Here is a 16,429-nt window from a genome sequence, read left to right on the forward strand (position 1 = left end):
TATTCCTAAACAAATCCAGTACAAATTTCCAGGTTTCCCCTAATTACATTGAATAATAGCTATTACAAATTTGGATGAAAATTAGCAATAAAAAGACCAAACTATGAAAATAGCAGAAACACAGAAAATTTCTTAACTGCCTTCTCAACAGAGAACCTATAGAACAAGTAAAATATTTCAGTTATTTATGATGATGGCAAATTAAATATGAAAATAGTTATTAAAAAAAAAAATTAACATGTTTATAAAGAATAAGATAGAAATTAGTTCAAACATTAAAGTAGCAATATATAAAACGGTGTTCAAACCAAAGTTTAAATTATAAATCTCATAGTTAGGTTAGAAATAAAGCATTTGATCAAATGCAAAGAGACATAAGAAACATTAGGAGAGAGTTTCTTGACTATGTAAATAAAAAAATCCGTTCAAATACAAAAATATGTATAAAATTAATAAAAAGAAAAAAAAACTTTATTACATTATATATTTAGTTTAATCCTTTATCCAAGTGTAAACAAACAAAGTTTGTGCCTGAAGTATCTTCAGGACTGGGCAGCTTGTGACAAAGGTGGACTGACTCCACATCACTTGCCTCAGTATCCCATAATGTAAAATACATCTCCTTGCAGACATGTATAATGCTATGCATTATGGGAAGGTACTACCCAGACCAGTTTTGATCTTTATTGAGGTCTCTTCAGTGAGAGCCAAACCCAGAGGTGATACCAATGTTGAAGCAATACAGAAGTCATATTTCCATATATGAATTGCCAAAAGGTGTCACACCTTATTATTAAATTACTCTGGATGAGAGAAAGATGTTGGAAGTTTTTTTGCACTAGGTTAGACTATAAATTATATATTTAGTTTATTCCTTTATCCAAGTGTAAGCAAACAAAGGTTGCATTTGAAGTATCTTCAGGACTGGGCAACTCGTGGCAAAGGTGGACTGACTTCACATCACTTGCCTTAGTATCCCACAATGTAACGCACATCTCCTTGTGGACGTGTATAATGTTATGCATTATGAAGTCAGTCCACCTTTGCCACGAGTTGCCCAGTCCTGAAGATACTTCAGGTGCTAACTTTGTTTGCTTACACACTTATCCTTCCCTTTTGTGATAAAAATACTGATTAAATGTTTGTTTGCACTTATTGCAAACTGGATATAGACTGAGATAAATGTGATTTATACAGCTGTTAGTGGATTTAATTACAGTAATTCCTCAAAGGTCCGCGTGATTAGCTGAGGGATTACGTGCTCCGCAACCATATGCCTGGGGAAGGAGTGTCCTGCGTTTGATTCTCGTCGCTGACGTGAGGAGCTTAAGGATCTTTCTCAGACATAGCCAAGTTAGCCGGTCTTGGGCTTGGACTGCAGGGTTTTTCCTCCTGCAAGCAGGCAAACCGGCCCCGTGAACACACGCTTCTACAGACATAGGATACCTCCAGGAATAAGGAGTAACCAACCTATTCCGTAGGATTTCAGTTCCAAATGCCTACACGGTAAAAAGTGTAGGTCTACGCAAAGCAGGAAAATCCCTCAAAAAAAAAAAAAAAAGTCTGGATAATTCCAGTGGCACACCCGGGATTTAATCTGGGGGGGGGGGGCAGTTTGAACAGATAAAAATATTTTTAAAACAATGAATTTGCATTAAAAATATTTTTATCCATTCAACTAAAATTCGTTCATTTTCATTCATTCAATAAAATTCATTAGGTGATTATAAAAATTTATTTAAAGAATAAAATCCAGTTTTCTTTTTACAAAACTCTTGAATTATTTCAGTCGTGGTTAGGTTAATCTCTCTCTGTATGTGTGTATATGTATATATATATATAGTAAAGTCAGTCCGTTCAATCATGATTGTGTCATGGTAGATCTTAAATAGGTTTTTAAAAGGCGTAAGTTAGAAAATGGCCTTTCACTGATGCATGTTGTTACTGGAAGCATTGCAAATATTTTTAATAGGTTATAGATGTCAGGATATATCATTTTGTCACACTTTGAAACAGCATTTTTGCATGGAGCTATTGCAAACGGTTTTTCAAATTTCTTATACCACAACTTGAATTTGGCATTCAAAATTGCTGGATTTGTATAAGACAAATCACCAGCATAAAATTCACACAATTGACAAAAATCTTCCATTGCACTTGCTGTTGGAGCATCTTTTCCATTTGGTAGAGGAGAAAAAAATATACTTCAAAATGTTGTGGTGCCGAGTAAAACATTCATGAAGTTGAGTCAATATTTGATCAATAAATGGAATGAAAATAGTTCTCCTGAAATACTCTTCTACAGTTTGTTTTGATGAAGTACTTGGCTTTTTAATGTCAATATTAAAATTATTGGCTTTTACACATGCTTCATCGTAAATATCTTTAAATGAAGAATCTGGTGTTTCACGAACGGTATTTAATTGAGCCACAACATCATCAACAAAATTTAGGGCAATTAAGAGGTCACTGTCAGATTTTTTCATTATTTTAGACAATGGTAAGGTGCATGCAAGTATTTTTTGCAAGCTAAATAAAGATATTATAAATCTTAAAAGATATTAATATTATAATATTATAAACAACAAGGACATCCTGTCTTTTAGGGGTATTGAAGAAATTGTTTACCTTTTCAATTATGCCAATGCAATTTCTTATTTGTCACAGATATAGCATTTCCAAGCGCCAAATTCAAACTATGCGATGCACAATGAACATATAAAGCTTGTCAATATTATTAATACATAACAACATCTCCACAACTACAATCATCATCTACACCAATGCTGTCTATCGCTGACCACAGCCACTAGTATTTTCACAGACAATCACAAACATCCAGCCCACTGCTGGATTCGAACTCGCAGCCTTTTGGCTGGAGAGTCGGCCAACCAGGCCGACTATCCAGATAGTCTCCAAAAAGAAAACTCCAAATTTTGTAGATAAAAATTTTTTATTTTAATTTTTATGAAACAAATAAATAAAATGATATAATTATGTTACTATTTACTTTTAATGAGATGGATGAGCTTGCAGAGTTGCTGGATATCTGGCTCAATATTGGTCAACTTCAGTCGAAGATCGGCACACACACACACACTAAGACGAATCTGTATTTTGTTTTTATTTGAAGGAGCGATGAAAATCGTTTCTCGCAAAGATAGGTTGTAGAAAACTGCATGACGATTTTCGACTTCTTCAAATAATTTGGGAAATTCACTTCTCACTGAAGGTGAGATCCAGAATCGAGCCAAACCACGATCACAGAATTGCATTTTAACCCCAGTGTCACTTGAAAGCTGAATTAGCTGCTCTTTTTTCAATAACGAAAGGTCGTTCTCGTGACTGCAAGGCTGAAATGGATCGTGAAATCACAGAAATTTCTTATAAAAAGTTATTTGGAAAATGTTTCCAAATTCTGTTTCCGAGTTTTGAGGTGGACACAAACCCTTTCCCAGTGCTTAAATTCTAAACTATTAAGTTTCGGGGACCCTATACAAAATAACCATAACCGATTGAATTTACCTTTTGAATATTATCCGGGGAAGCTCCAAACCTCCCCGTCCCTTTCATCACGCGTTCGTAATCAGGCTACAGTTGATATTGACTTTATATACACATTCAAACCTGTAAACAATTGTTGAATAATAACACAATAATGTAGGCATAATTACCGTAAAGGGAGAAAAGTCACAAAACAGAAAAATGTTCCTACAAAATAACCAACTATATTTACCTTTAAATGCGATCCACTGGTCGAGTGTCCAGCAAATCAGCAAATCTTTCCTTTCGTTCAGCATATTAATATTATCGCACTGCAACTGATGGGAATTCTGTGGATTCGTTACAGACCTCTTTCTCTTCAGAAACTACACACAAACTATCATTAAAAACTCGTTTTGTATTATCACTGTCATCCAAGATATTTTTCCGTTTAAAGAAGGTACCAATACCAATGTACTCATCCATAATTGAAATACCGTACTTACTCGCATATAACTCTCACCCCTGATTTTACTTTTCGAAAAAAAGAAATTAAAAAATTTCGCATATACCTAGCAAATGAAAAAAAGCTGAAACACGTTCAGAGCAGGGCAATAGTAACTTGCTCCAGCAGTAAACAACACGCCCTCCCCCAATAGACACACTATATTGCAGAGGCAAGAAAAACAAGTACTTTTATTATGTCCGTGAATAAGGTATAAGCAGTCTGTGTAATATATTTCTCAACAAATAGTGCAATTAGAGACAACTGGGATAAAAACTACACTAATTAATAAATCACATGTCCCCTCATACAGAAACTATGCTGTATATATAGACTCAAGCAAAATCATACGTTGCACTGGCAAACACAGTATCTAACTAAAAACTATTGTTGTTAATGAGATTGTGTGAGCTCGCTCGGCAGCAATAAAATTCAACCGAAAGTGTTAAAATTCGTAAACGTGTTAAAACTAAGATATATATATATATACAGGGTGTTCGGGATAAATTTGACATATTTATAATTAATTATATTTTTCCGTAAGTTACATGTATTAACACACACTTCTCTTCATTTAAAAGTTTGGACCCTTCTTCATTCATATACAAGATGTCAGAAAGGATGGATAGCTGGAACCCACCTGAATCATGGAAGAGAATAACTTGTATCATGATGATTCGTGCCCGCCATCAAAATAAGGATATTACGACTGCTGCCCAATGCTCCCTGAATACAGTAAAAACAATCAGGCATGAACTAGAGACTTGCAATGGTGACTACGAGGATGTAGCAAGAAGAAAGATCCCTAGCAGACGATCTGATTGCGTTCGTACAGCAGAATTCCTCGCAAATCTGCAGGAACAGGTGTTGAAGAACCCTGGCATTGGAATTCGGGCTTTGTTCGTGGAGTTGCTAACTGTAGTCAAGCCCTGGATAACAAGGGTAGCCAATGGTAGGCCGTATGTATGGCAGCAGGATTCGGCCCCTTGCCACACCTCTGGGAAAAGTCAAAAATGGTTGTCTGAAAATTTCTACGACTTCACCAGTCCAAATGTTTGGCCTCCAAACTCCCCAGACCTTAACCCCATGGATTATTTTGTATGGGGCGCAGTTGAAAAAGACACCAATCGCACTTCCAGTAATACAAAAGCCCAGTTAATGGATAAAATTAAAACAGTTTTTGCGGCCCTTCCCAGGGAGACTGTAGCATCAGCTTGTTCGAGGTTCCGAAGCAGAATTGAAGCTGTGATCGATGCTAATGGTGGTTATTTTGAGTAAATCTTGTTGATAGTATTGTAATTAACTCTGCCTGTAATGTTTTTTTGTCAATTCATTAAATTTAATAGATACAAAGAAGATTTTCTTTTTCCTTACGAAACTGTCAAATTTATCCCGAACACCCTGTATATATAGTGAATGCTGTTATGTCAGTTTCACATATTATTGGAATTCGGTTGAAGAGAGTTAGCATTTCAACTCAATTGTCAGCTTGCTTTTTGCACGATTTCCAAAAAATAGACAAAATGTGTTGTGAATTAACTCCAGTATTTATATAAGTATTACTTAGCACTTCTGAAGATATATTGAGCCTTGGTTGAAGGAGGAAAACCTTCAACAATAAAAATCAATAAACAACAAGCAATTGGTTGAAATGTGGTCATGTGGACAACACATGTTCACTTCAAATCTGACAAAACAGCAAGGGAAGGTGGAAGCAATAAAACCATATTGTTTTTCACTTCATCCCTCTTTTATTACTCGTCATTCTGCCGATAGAAATTAAAATAGTGGCAGAATGTTCATTCCATGAACATTCTGCCACTATTTTTTTTTTTAAGTATTCATTTTATTTTAATAATTTTTACTTACTTATTCAATTTTAATTTGTTTTGTTTGGATAATTAAAATATATAGATTTATTTGGTTAATTTAAGCCTGTGGACTACCTGTCCCATATTCACAGACCACAGGTGGTCCGCAGACCATAGGTTGAGAAACACTGCTATAGGGCTCTCTCACCTTATGTGACCCCTAATTCATAAGTAGTATAGAAATAGAAGACATGACACAACATAAATAAAAAATGAATTTTAATTAGGAAAAGTATTTTGGAAAATTTTCTAGTGTTTAACTTTTTCTTTTTTTGGGGGGGGGGGCCTTGTCCCCCTCCCTGGGTGCACCACTGGATAATTCAATAAAAAAAAGATTGTTTTAAGACAGTCTATCCCCATATCTAAGTGAATCAGTTTTGCCCAAACATGAATATCAAGGGGGGGCGGGTATACAGGATGCTATGAAAGTTTACATTATTACTAAATCTTCTATTAAAAATTTTCCTCCCAATTAATCTGTCGCTTATCAGCACTAAAGCATTGTCCAATCCTATTTGCCTGCATTCTTAGAAGCCTTAATCTTTCTTTCTTCTCTCTCTCTGTTTAAAGTGACTATACTACTTAGATTTGCTCTGCTCACACGTTCTTGAATACTAAAAATGTTAAGTTCTCTAATATCCTCATTTTTAATGATTCTGCCATTCATGCATTGGCACCTGTCATTCACACCTGTTATTTTTCTCAGAATTCTCTAGTTTTTGATCAACTGCTTTCACTTTTATTTCTAAATCGGCTCTCGAATCCATAACTTTAATTGACAACTGTATACACTCTTGTACACAGCTAGTTTAGTTTTTTTGAATAATTTGTGTCTTATTCCATATAAACAAATTCAACTCCCCAACCACATCAAGTTTTGTTTATTCTGTTGTTTATTTCCATCTCCATTAAAAACTGTGCCTAAATAACTGAAATATATGCAACTGAAGTTTTCCAGTATTCCTATTTATTTCATAAGTTTGGTCTCTTTTATTGCTGATGTTCATGCCAAATTTGTTACTAAATTGAATAAGTATTCAATTTAGTTAAAACTTGCGCTATATTTGTTTAGAAGTATGACATTGTCTGTATAAAGTAAAGAACAAAGTTTAATATCTACAATTTTAATATCAGGTTTCATGCCACTAAGAATGAAGATAGCTGTTCTAGATTAATGCCTTCCTCTGGGTGTTTTCTCTTGCATCAATAATGTCAAGTACTATTTTGCCCACCTTTCCTCTTCCATTCTGTTTACAAGTGACCATATCAGTTTCAATCAGCTCTGCTCACATGCTGATCAACTTCCATAATATCTGTTTTTAACATGATTCTGTCATTGTTGCCATCTATTCTCTATCCTAATTATCCTACTCATGCCTTATACCTGATTTTTTACATCAAATTGTTTTCCTGAACTTTCTTTGATTCTAATCATGACTTAAAAACCAAAATACAGATCATGTATTGCTCCATATAATATTTCATTTATCCTATATAGCTGTAGCATTTTGAACAGCTTTTCTCCCTATATTCCCACAATTTCTCAACTATTTGTTGTCAAGTGAACATCTGATCCTAACAACTTCTATGAAAAACCCAAGCTTTAGAAACAAAAAACCCTCCTCAACCAGCTATTTCACTTTCACCTGAATGCTCTCCAACAAGGACCAACTTTTCCTTTTTCAATGTGCCAGTTGCTTTCTCTAAAGTCTCAAAAAATTCCTCCACTTCTATCTTAATAGAACCTTCTGTGGGACCACTAGCATAAATAAGCATCATTGTCCAGTTCCCCATTCTGATATTTGCCCAGATCACTCTACTTGATATTGTCTGCCATTCAAGAATATTAGCCTCATATTTAATGTTGAATACTATAACTGCTCATTCTTTTTCATGATTGTTATTGCCTGAATATAACATTTTGTATTTATTGCTTAGAAAGATCTCACCAGTTTTTGTTTCAATCACCCCAAGTACGAGGTCCGACACAAAAATAACGAGACTAACCCTATAGATTGGGAAAGCAAAGTGGGAGGGGAGAAACAAAGAGATGGTTACAGAGCATGTTCTAACTTGTAACCGTGAGACAAGACTCAACTCCATCGCTTTACTCAGTACGAGTGTTCAAATATAGACTTTTTTTACCGTGTCTTGTGAAACTGAAGAAATCCGTGATGGAAACTTTTCAATTATTGACTGAGGCTTACGGTGAAGAGTGCATGTCTTGTGCACATGTTTTTGAATGGCACAAATGATTTTTGGAAAGTAGAGAAAGTGTGAAAGATAATGGTCGCCCAGGCCACCCATGCATAGCAGTTACCAATGACAACATTAAAAAAGTGCAAGATGTGATTTGAAATGACAGAAGGTTGGGTGTTCGAGCTGTAGCTGAGAAAGTTCATTTGGACAGGAAAAGTGTTTGACGTATTTTAACACAAGAATTGAACATGAAAAATGTTGTCAGATCAATAAAAAAGAACGTTGCAAGAAACTGTGTTTGAACCTTTTGCAACGTATTAAGGATGAACCATATTTGTTGAATTCGGTAATTACTTGTGATGAAACTTGGATATTTATGTATGATCTGGAAACCAAGTGACAATCAATGCAGTGGAAGTCAGCAATATCTCCAAGACCAAAAAATTCATGCATGAGTTGTTCGAAGTTCAAGGCCATGTTGATTGTTTTCTTCAATATCCAGGGCAGAGTGGGTGGGTTCCCAGCAGCCAGACCATAAATCAGCAGTATTATCTTGAAGTCTTGACGAAATTATGCGACCATGAGAAGGAAACAACCAGAACTGTGGAGAAATGGTTGGATATTGCACCAAAATAATGAGCCAGTCTATAATGCTTTGTCTGTGAAGCAGTTTTTAGCTAATTACAACATCACTGTGCTTGAGCACCTATCCTATTCACCAGACCTGGCTCCCTGCGGTTTCTACCTCTTCCCAAAGATCAAGTCAGTGCTCAAAGGAACCCATTTTTTGTCGGTAGAAGATGTGAAAGCAAAAATAACAGAGATCCTCAACAGTCTTTCAGAAAATGATCTGCAGAATTGCATTGAACATTGGCATCATCGTATACAGCTGAGTGTCAACTCAGAAGGGAACTATTTTGAAGGAGATCGTAGTTGATTTTCTCAATTTCTTAAATAAAAAGAGATACAAGCACAGTCTCATTTTTTCTGTGTCAGACCTCATATGTCGATCTAGTACTTATCCAATTCTGCTATTTCCATTTCTTTGCCATTCAGGCCTTATGTTGATAGTACTGATCTTGAACTCTGGTGATGTTGAGTTGGGATGTGTTTCAGGATTTGTTCCAGTAACTGACTTTTTGCTTTTTGCCCTGGTTCCATGGCAAAAACAACAGAGGCCTTGTTTAACCAGGCAATGCAGTAGCTGTCATGAAATTCTATCATGTTGTACCATCATTTTACATTGTGGTTTAAGCCAATAAGAATAAAACTTGGTCAACTAAATCCCAAACTGCAAGCCCATCCTCATTCTTTCAGTATTCAGATAAATACCTAACAGGGTGCACCATGAGAAGGTAAGGATTGGACATTAGGTCAGAAGCCTTGATCAATTCTCTGCATTCCTTTAAAGGCTACGTGGAGGTCTCCCCCTCAGTTATACAGCTTTGCCCATTAAGCATCCTAAAAATTAATACTTATCTATATATTTAAAAAAAAATTCTAACAATCTCAACTCTTAAATTAATTTTACTGAATTAAAAACGGTTCCAATCAGCTTATCACTGTGATGCATCTCTCAAGTTCATAAGAAAACTGAAATATATGAATTTACAGTAAAGTTGTTGACAAATTCTAGTAGTCTGATAAATAGTACAGAAGCTTCACAGAACACACAATAAATTATAAACATGTGAATAATTGGTTGTAGGGCTGAAATTGCTGAACTTTTTATCTTTCCGTATATCCAACCAAATAAATTAAAATTATTAATTTTAATGAAACTAGGCTGCAATAAAATACACAAAGTACAAAAATACATTTTAAAATGGCTAGATAACAACTGACTTCTACAAAATGAACATTTTATAAGTTTATATCTTTCACATCAAGATATGCAAGAAAACACTAAAAATAGCACATTCCTCTCAAAATACCAAGTAGAGAGATAATTATAAATCTGATCTGGCATTTCCATTTTTGTATTTAACAAATGCATGCAGTCATTCATTCAAAATAATGGGCAAGAAAGCTGATGAATATAAACCTATATTCTATATAAAACTGACTTCATTTTTGCCTTTTTTATTCACAATTTTTCAACTTCTGTAATGTTTACTTACCTCAACTCTCTGTTTATGAGATTTGGAAGCTTTCTGCAGAATTCTTTCCATTTGCTAAAAATGAAAAAAAAAAAAAAAAAAGGGTATATATGAATAACACATTAATTTACTTACAGGTTATGTCTCAAGATTTTATAAAATGAGTATGGAATATAAAAACTAACAATTGTCAAACCAGCCTGAAAATGCATAACAGACAGACATATCAATTATGCAGATAAGATTAACCAGCTTATCAGAGCATTAATTAGATTTGTATGATGAAGTTAGTTTCCAATAAAAAAAGAGCATTATTTATGACAGCTTATCAGTTTCATTCTACTTGATATTTTAAACTTAAGCATTAGTATTTTTTTTAAATGTCACACCTGCCAACTCACAAACCTCATTTTTAGTGATCAAATTCAGTGAATATCTATTTCACTAGATAAAAAGTAACAAAAATTGCCATCTTGCAGAATAAAATTCTGCATTTAATTTCCAGTGTTATCCAGGTATCCAAATCCTCTTTAAGATCCTTTCTTTGACTTGATTCTTATGATACCATTATGGGAATGGCAAATGAAACTGTAATTTGGTTGATATCTTTTGAAATAAACAGATTTCATTAAAGAAACCATATGAAATAGTCAACATCATCAAATTCCTGATATGCACCCTCAGGGGATGTACAGGATATGATGATAGTACTACATAAAAAAGTAACACCATTACTAACTACTGATCAAAGATTTTCCTCCAAATTAATCTGTTATCTATCAAGATTCCAATATTTATCAGATCTTATAATTCTGTCTTTTAAGGCACTTTTTACTATATCAGTCCACCTTCCTCAAAATGCTGTTTTGTTAATCTTTCCTTTTCTGTTAAGTGACCATACCATTTTCTGCTAAACGAACCTGAATGCTAACAATGGCAAGTTCTTTTCTAATATCCTCATTTTTAATATGATACTGCCATCTGTTTACTCCACTGATCTTTCTCAGAACTCTCATACCTGTGGCCTCCAGTCTTTCATCAAGTATTTTATTTCTAACCCAGCTCTCCGATCTATAACTTTAAACTGGTTTGAACACTGTCTTGTATACAGGTAATTTAGTGTTTGGGCTAATTTCTTTCTTATTCCATAAAAATTTATTCGGCAGACTTCCTACCATACCAGCTTTACTAATTCTGTTATTTATTTCCATATTTAATACCATCTTCACTAAAAATTGTGCCTAAATAGCTAAAATGATTTACTTGTTCTACAGTTGATATTTTCAATATTTCTACCTATTTTCATTGTCTCTGCCTTTTTATTGATGATTTTCATACCAATTTAGTCAGGGAATTTTGCAGACTTGTACTGGATTTATTTAGAAGTATAACATTATCTGCATAAAGTAAAGAGCTAAGATTAACATCGCCAATGTTGACATCAGAATACTACTTTCCTTCATAACGTGATTCATATAGATAATGAATAAGAGTGGATATAATGTGCACCCTTGTTTCACACCTGAATTAATATCAAACCATCTTCCTGCTGACTTACAGCTTAAATAGAGACTATGTATTGCTTGATGTAATGCCCCAAAGACACCATATAATTGTAACATTTTGAAGAGCTTTTCTCCTGGTACCCTGTCATATGCCTTTTCCAGATCGACAAAACTTAATACAAATCCTTATATTCCCATGATTTCTCAATTATTTGTCTTAAAGTGAAAATCTGATCCTGACAACCTCATTTGGACTGAATCCAGCTTGTTCTTCACCAAGCTTCTCTTACATAATTTTTCTTAGCCATTTTTCAAATATACTTACATAAATCTTAACTGGAATGCTTAGTAGAGAAATTCCTCTGTAATTCTCAAATTCAATTATTTCCCTTTTTATAGATGGGTACTATGAGTGCCCTACTACAATCATCTGGCATTCAACCAAGACTTCTGAATTATGCAGTGCAGCCACTGTAAAACATTTATACCTCCATATTTGAGCACTTCTGGTCAAATTTCTCTAGCTGCCTTTTCGCATTTCAGGTTTTTGATGGCTTTTTCTATTTCAAGTATGGATTTGAATTCCTGACTGCATGAGGACTTTTTTTTTTTCAAAAACATTGCTAACACTGCTCACTTCATTTAGTGATCATTCAAAGAAATTACTCCAGACATTTAGAATAATTTTATCTTCAGTTTTAATGACATCTTTATCATCTCTGATTATTTTTACAGTAATCTTTCCTCCATTTCCATGAAATAGTCTGAACTTTCAATTTGGCTGTCTCTCATTTATTCAGTAATTATGCTTGCCTGCCATTTTTAACACTAATTCCTACTGGGTAAATAGGACCTTTCAGATCTTAAATGGTTTAGACGATTCTAATGACGTGAACCTTTATACTGCAAATGTAAAAAAAAAAAGGGGGACTTCTTATCATCATCAAATTCCTGCCATGTACCCTCAAGGGGTGTACAGGATTTGATAGTACTACATGAAAAATTTACATCATTACTAGATTCCTATCTACAATTTTCCTCCAAATCAGTTTGTTACTTGTCAAGACTCCAACATTATCAGATCTTATATTTCTATCATCTAAGGCACTTTGTACCTTATCAATCCATCTATATCTTGGTCTTCCTCTGGGTTGTATTCCTGCCAACCTGGCAGAGAACACTTGTTTTGTTAATCTTTCCTCGCCCATTCTGTTTAAGTGACCATACACCTGAGATTAGCTCTGCTAACACATTCCTGGATGCTGACAATGTCAAGTTCTTTCCTAATATCCTCGTTTTTAATATGATATTACCATTGATACCATCTATTCATGCCTCTAATCTTCCCCAGGACTCTCATATCTGCAGTCTCTAGTCTTTGATTAAGTGCTTTACTTCTGACCTAGTCCTCAGATCCATGAGTTAAAACTGGTTTGAACTGTCTTGTATACAGCTAATTTAGTGTTCTGACTAATTTCTCTCTTATTCCATATGAATTTATTCAATTGACTTCCTACTATACCAGCTTTGTTGATTGATTCTGTTGTCTATTTCCATATTTAATTTACCATCTTCACTAAAAATTGTGCCTAAGTAGCTGAAATGTTTTACTTGTTCCACAAGTTCTCCATTCACAATGCAGTTGACATTTACAACAATTCTGCCTATTTTCATTGTCTTTGTCTTTTTATTGCTGACCTTCATACCATATCTATTACAACAGTTATTCAATTTAGTCAGGAAATGCAGACTTGAAGCAGATTTATTTAGAAGTATAACATCATCTGCATAAAGTAAAGATCTGACATTAACATCTCCAATTTTGGTATCAGGTTTAATACCACTTTCCTTCATAATATGATCCATATAGATAATGAATAAAAGAGGGGATAATGAACATCCTTGTCTCACGCCAGATTTAACATTTAACCATCTTCCTGTACTTCCTTCAATCCTAACTGCTGATTTACAACTCAAATAAAGACTAAGTATTGCTTGATATAATGCCCCATTGACACCATATAACAGCAGCGTATTGAATAGCTTCTCTCTTGGCACCTTGTCATATGCCTTTTCCAGATTGACAATGTGAATTATCAAAGTGAAGATCTGATCTTGACAGCCTCTATGTGGCTTGAATCCAGCTTGTTCTTCACCAAGCTTTTCTTCCACAATTCTTCTCAACTGTTAATCAAGTATACTAGCATAAATCTTACTATCTTACTACAAACACTCGGTAGGGAAATACTTCGGTAATTCTCACATTCAGTTTTATTTCCCTTTTTATATATATATATGGGTGCTATGAGAGCTCTACTCCAATCATTGGGAATTCGTCCCTCTGTCCATGCCTTCTGAACTATGCAGTGCAGCCACTGTAAGACTTTTATACCACCATACTTAAGCATTTCTGGTCGAAAATCATCTACTCCTGCTGCCTTTCCACATTTCAAGCCTTTGATGGCTTTTTCTACTTCAAGTATGGATATGTATTCCTGACTGAGTGTTTTTTACCACTGTGCTATCATTGGTTGTTTCATTTAACAATTTTTCAAAGTAATTATTCCATACTTCAAGGATATCTTTTTCTCCTGTTTTCATGTCACCTTTATTATCTCTAATTCGTTTTACAGTACTCCTTCCTCCATTTCTGAGCTTCTTCAACAACCTCCAGAATATTTTGTCACCTTCTTGATATTTATTTTCTATGTTCTTGCCAAAGTCCTCCCATGACTTTTGTTTGGCTAGTTTAACACAGTGTTTAGCTTTCTTACATTTGTCTCCATATTCTCTAATAGCACAAGCTAACTTATTTGCCAGGAACTTTTGATATGCTTTCTTCTTTTCCTTCACTGCCTCTTTTACTTCTTGTATCCACCATGGAGTTCTGATTTTTCTACCCTTGCAGACAACCTCACCACATGACTGTCTGGCTGAATCAATCAGGGTTTTCTTCAAGGTTTGCCACTGAATCTCCAAGGTTTGGTTCCTGTTTTCTCAAACTCTTTCATTTTTTCTTCAATAGCCTTTGTGTATTTTAGTCTACAGTTCACATCTGAGAGCTGCTCAAATTTATTCGCTTTAAAACTTTCTTACATGTTATTCTTTTCAATGTGAAATTCAATTTTATCCTGCTCAAGACTAAATAGTGATCACCTCCAATTTCAAATCCTCTGTACACTCTGGTGTACTGCACCAGGGAGAAAACATCACTATTAACAATAACATAGTCAATGAGACTTTTCTTATTCCTTGCCTTTTCTCTCCATGTGAATTTGTGCACATTTATATGTTGGAACATGGTGTTAGTAATAACCAGTCCATGTCCTGAGCAGAAATATATTTGCCATTGTTATTAGCTTTGCTCTTTTCTCCAAATTTTCCCAAAACATTTTTGTATGTCTGACAATCGCTTCCTACTCTGTTATTTAGATCCCCAACAAGGACCAACTTTTCCTTTTTCAATGTGTCAGTAACTTTCTCTAGAGCCTCAAAAAATTCTTCCACTTCTACCTTAGTAGAGCCTTCTGTGGGACCATAAGCACAAATAAGTCTGATTGTTCAGTTCCGTATTCTGATATTTGCCCATATCACTGTACTTGAGACTGCCTGCCATTCAAGAAGATTAGCCTTGTATTTAGTGTTGAATACTATGGCTACTCCTTCTTTGCCTTGATTGTCATTGTTTGAATATAACATTTTGTATTTATTGCTCAGAAAGGTCTCACCAGTTTTTGTCTTTTTTGTTTCAGTCACCTCTATTATATCAATCTGGTACTTATCTAATTCCTCAGCTAGCTCCATTTCTTTGCCATTCAGGCTACTTATGTTGATAGTACCGATCTTCAACTCTGGTGATATTGAGTTGGGGTGTGTTTTAGGGTTTGTTCCAGTAGCTGACTTTTTGCTGTTTGTCCTGGTTCCCTGGCACAAAACAGGGGCCTTGTTTAACCGGGCGATGCTCCAGCCGGCATGAAATTTTGTCATGTTGTACTATCATTTTGTATTTTGTCTAAGCCGATAAGAATACAAATTGGTCAGCTAAATCCCAATTTGCAAGCCCATCCTTGTTCGTTCAGTATCCAGGTAGATACCCAACAGGGTGCACCACAAGATAGAATAAAATTCATTAAATTCATAATTTTCCAACATAAATTGTAAATAAAGAATTTAAAGGATGAAAGATTTTTTTTTTGATGAAATATATACACTAAATTATCACTAGGGCAAACACAATTATAACAAACTACTGAAAAACCCTAGGCTAATTGAAGACTGTAACAAGAAGGAAGCAGCTCCAATTTTATCAACTTTTCAAAATTAAATAACAACTATTCCAAAAAATATTTTTAGACTGTTACTTAAAAGTTTTGCACATATAATACATACATTTGAGCACTACTATTAAGATAATATCCTTTTTACTTAGAGCTGGATAAATTTTCTAAATTTGGAGATGACCCTTTTGGCACCAAATTTTATAAAAATACACCAAGATAAATAATTAAATTAAGTAATTTTATTTTAAATAAGTTGTTACAAAACTATTTACTACATGGGAATATATCAGAAAATATCAACAACACAGTTTTATGAAAATTACAACAATGAAATATTTACTACAAGAAATCATGAATATTAGTTGCAAAGTTGTAGGGTGCAAGTACCATGATCATAACTCTGCACTGGCTTAATCGAGCTGCCTTATTCTTATACCAGTCTATTGAGCATTTATTTTTACATACTGCAACCTATAACTCAATTTTC

The 16,429-nt window shown here is 34.4% G+C and overlaps 1 protein-coding gene across 1 annotated transcript in view; it reads right to left on the bottom strand.

The window, feature by feature from the left end:
• The window catches only part of LOC150108659 (protein FAM32A-like), a 41,958-nt gene that overhangs the window by 5,391 nt on the left and 20,138 nt on the right, over positions 1-16,429 (bottom strand). Inside the window, exon 4 of the mRNA XM_090416137.1 lies at positions 10,179-10,232. Within this exon, the coding sequence (XP_090272263.1) occupies positions 10,179-10,232 (54 nt within the window). The remainder of the gene's footprint in view (positions 1-10,178; positions 10,233-16,429) is intronic.

This window comes from Typopeltis vanoorti, chromosome 3, assembly GCF_054136105.1.
Source record: "Typopeltis vanoorti isolate ZY-2024b chromosome 3, IOZ_Tvanoo_1.0, whole genome shotgun sequence".
NCBI lineage: Eukaryota > Metazoa > Arthropoda > Arachnida > Uropygi > Thelyphonidae > Typopeltis > Typopeltis vanoorti.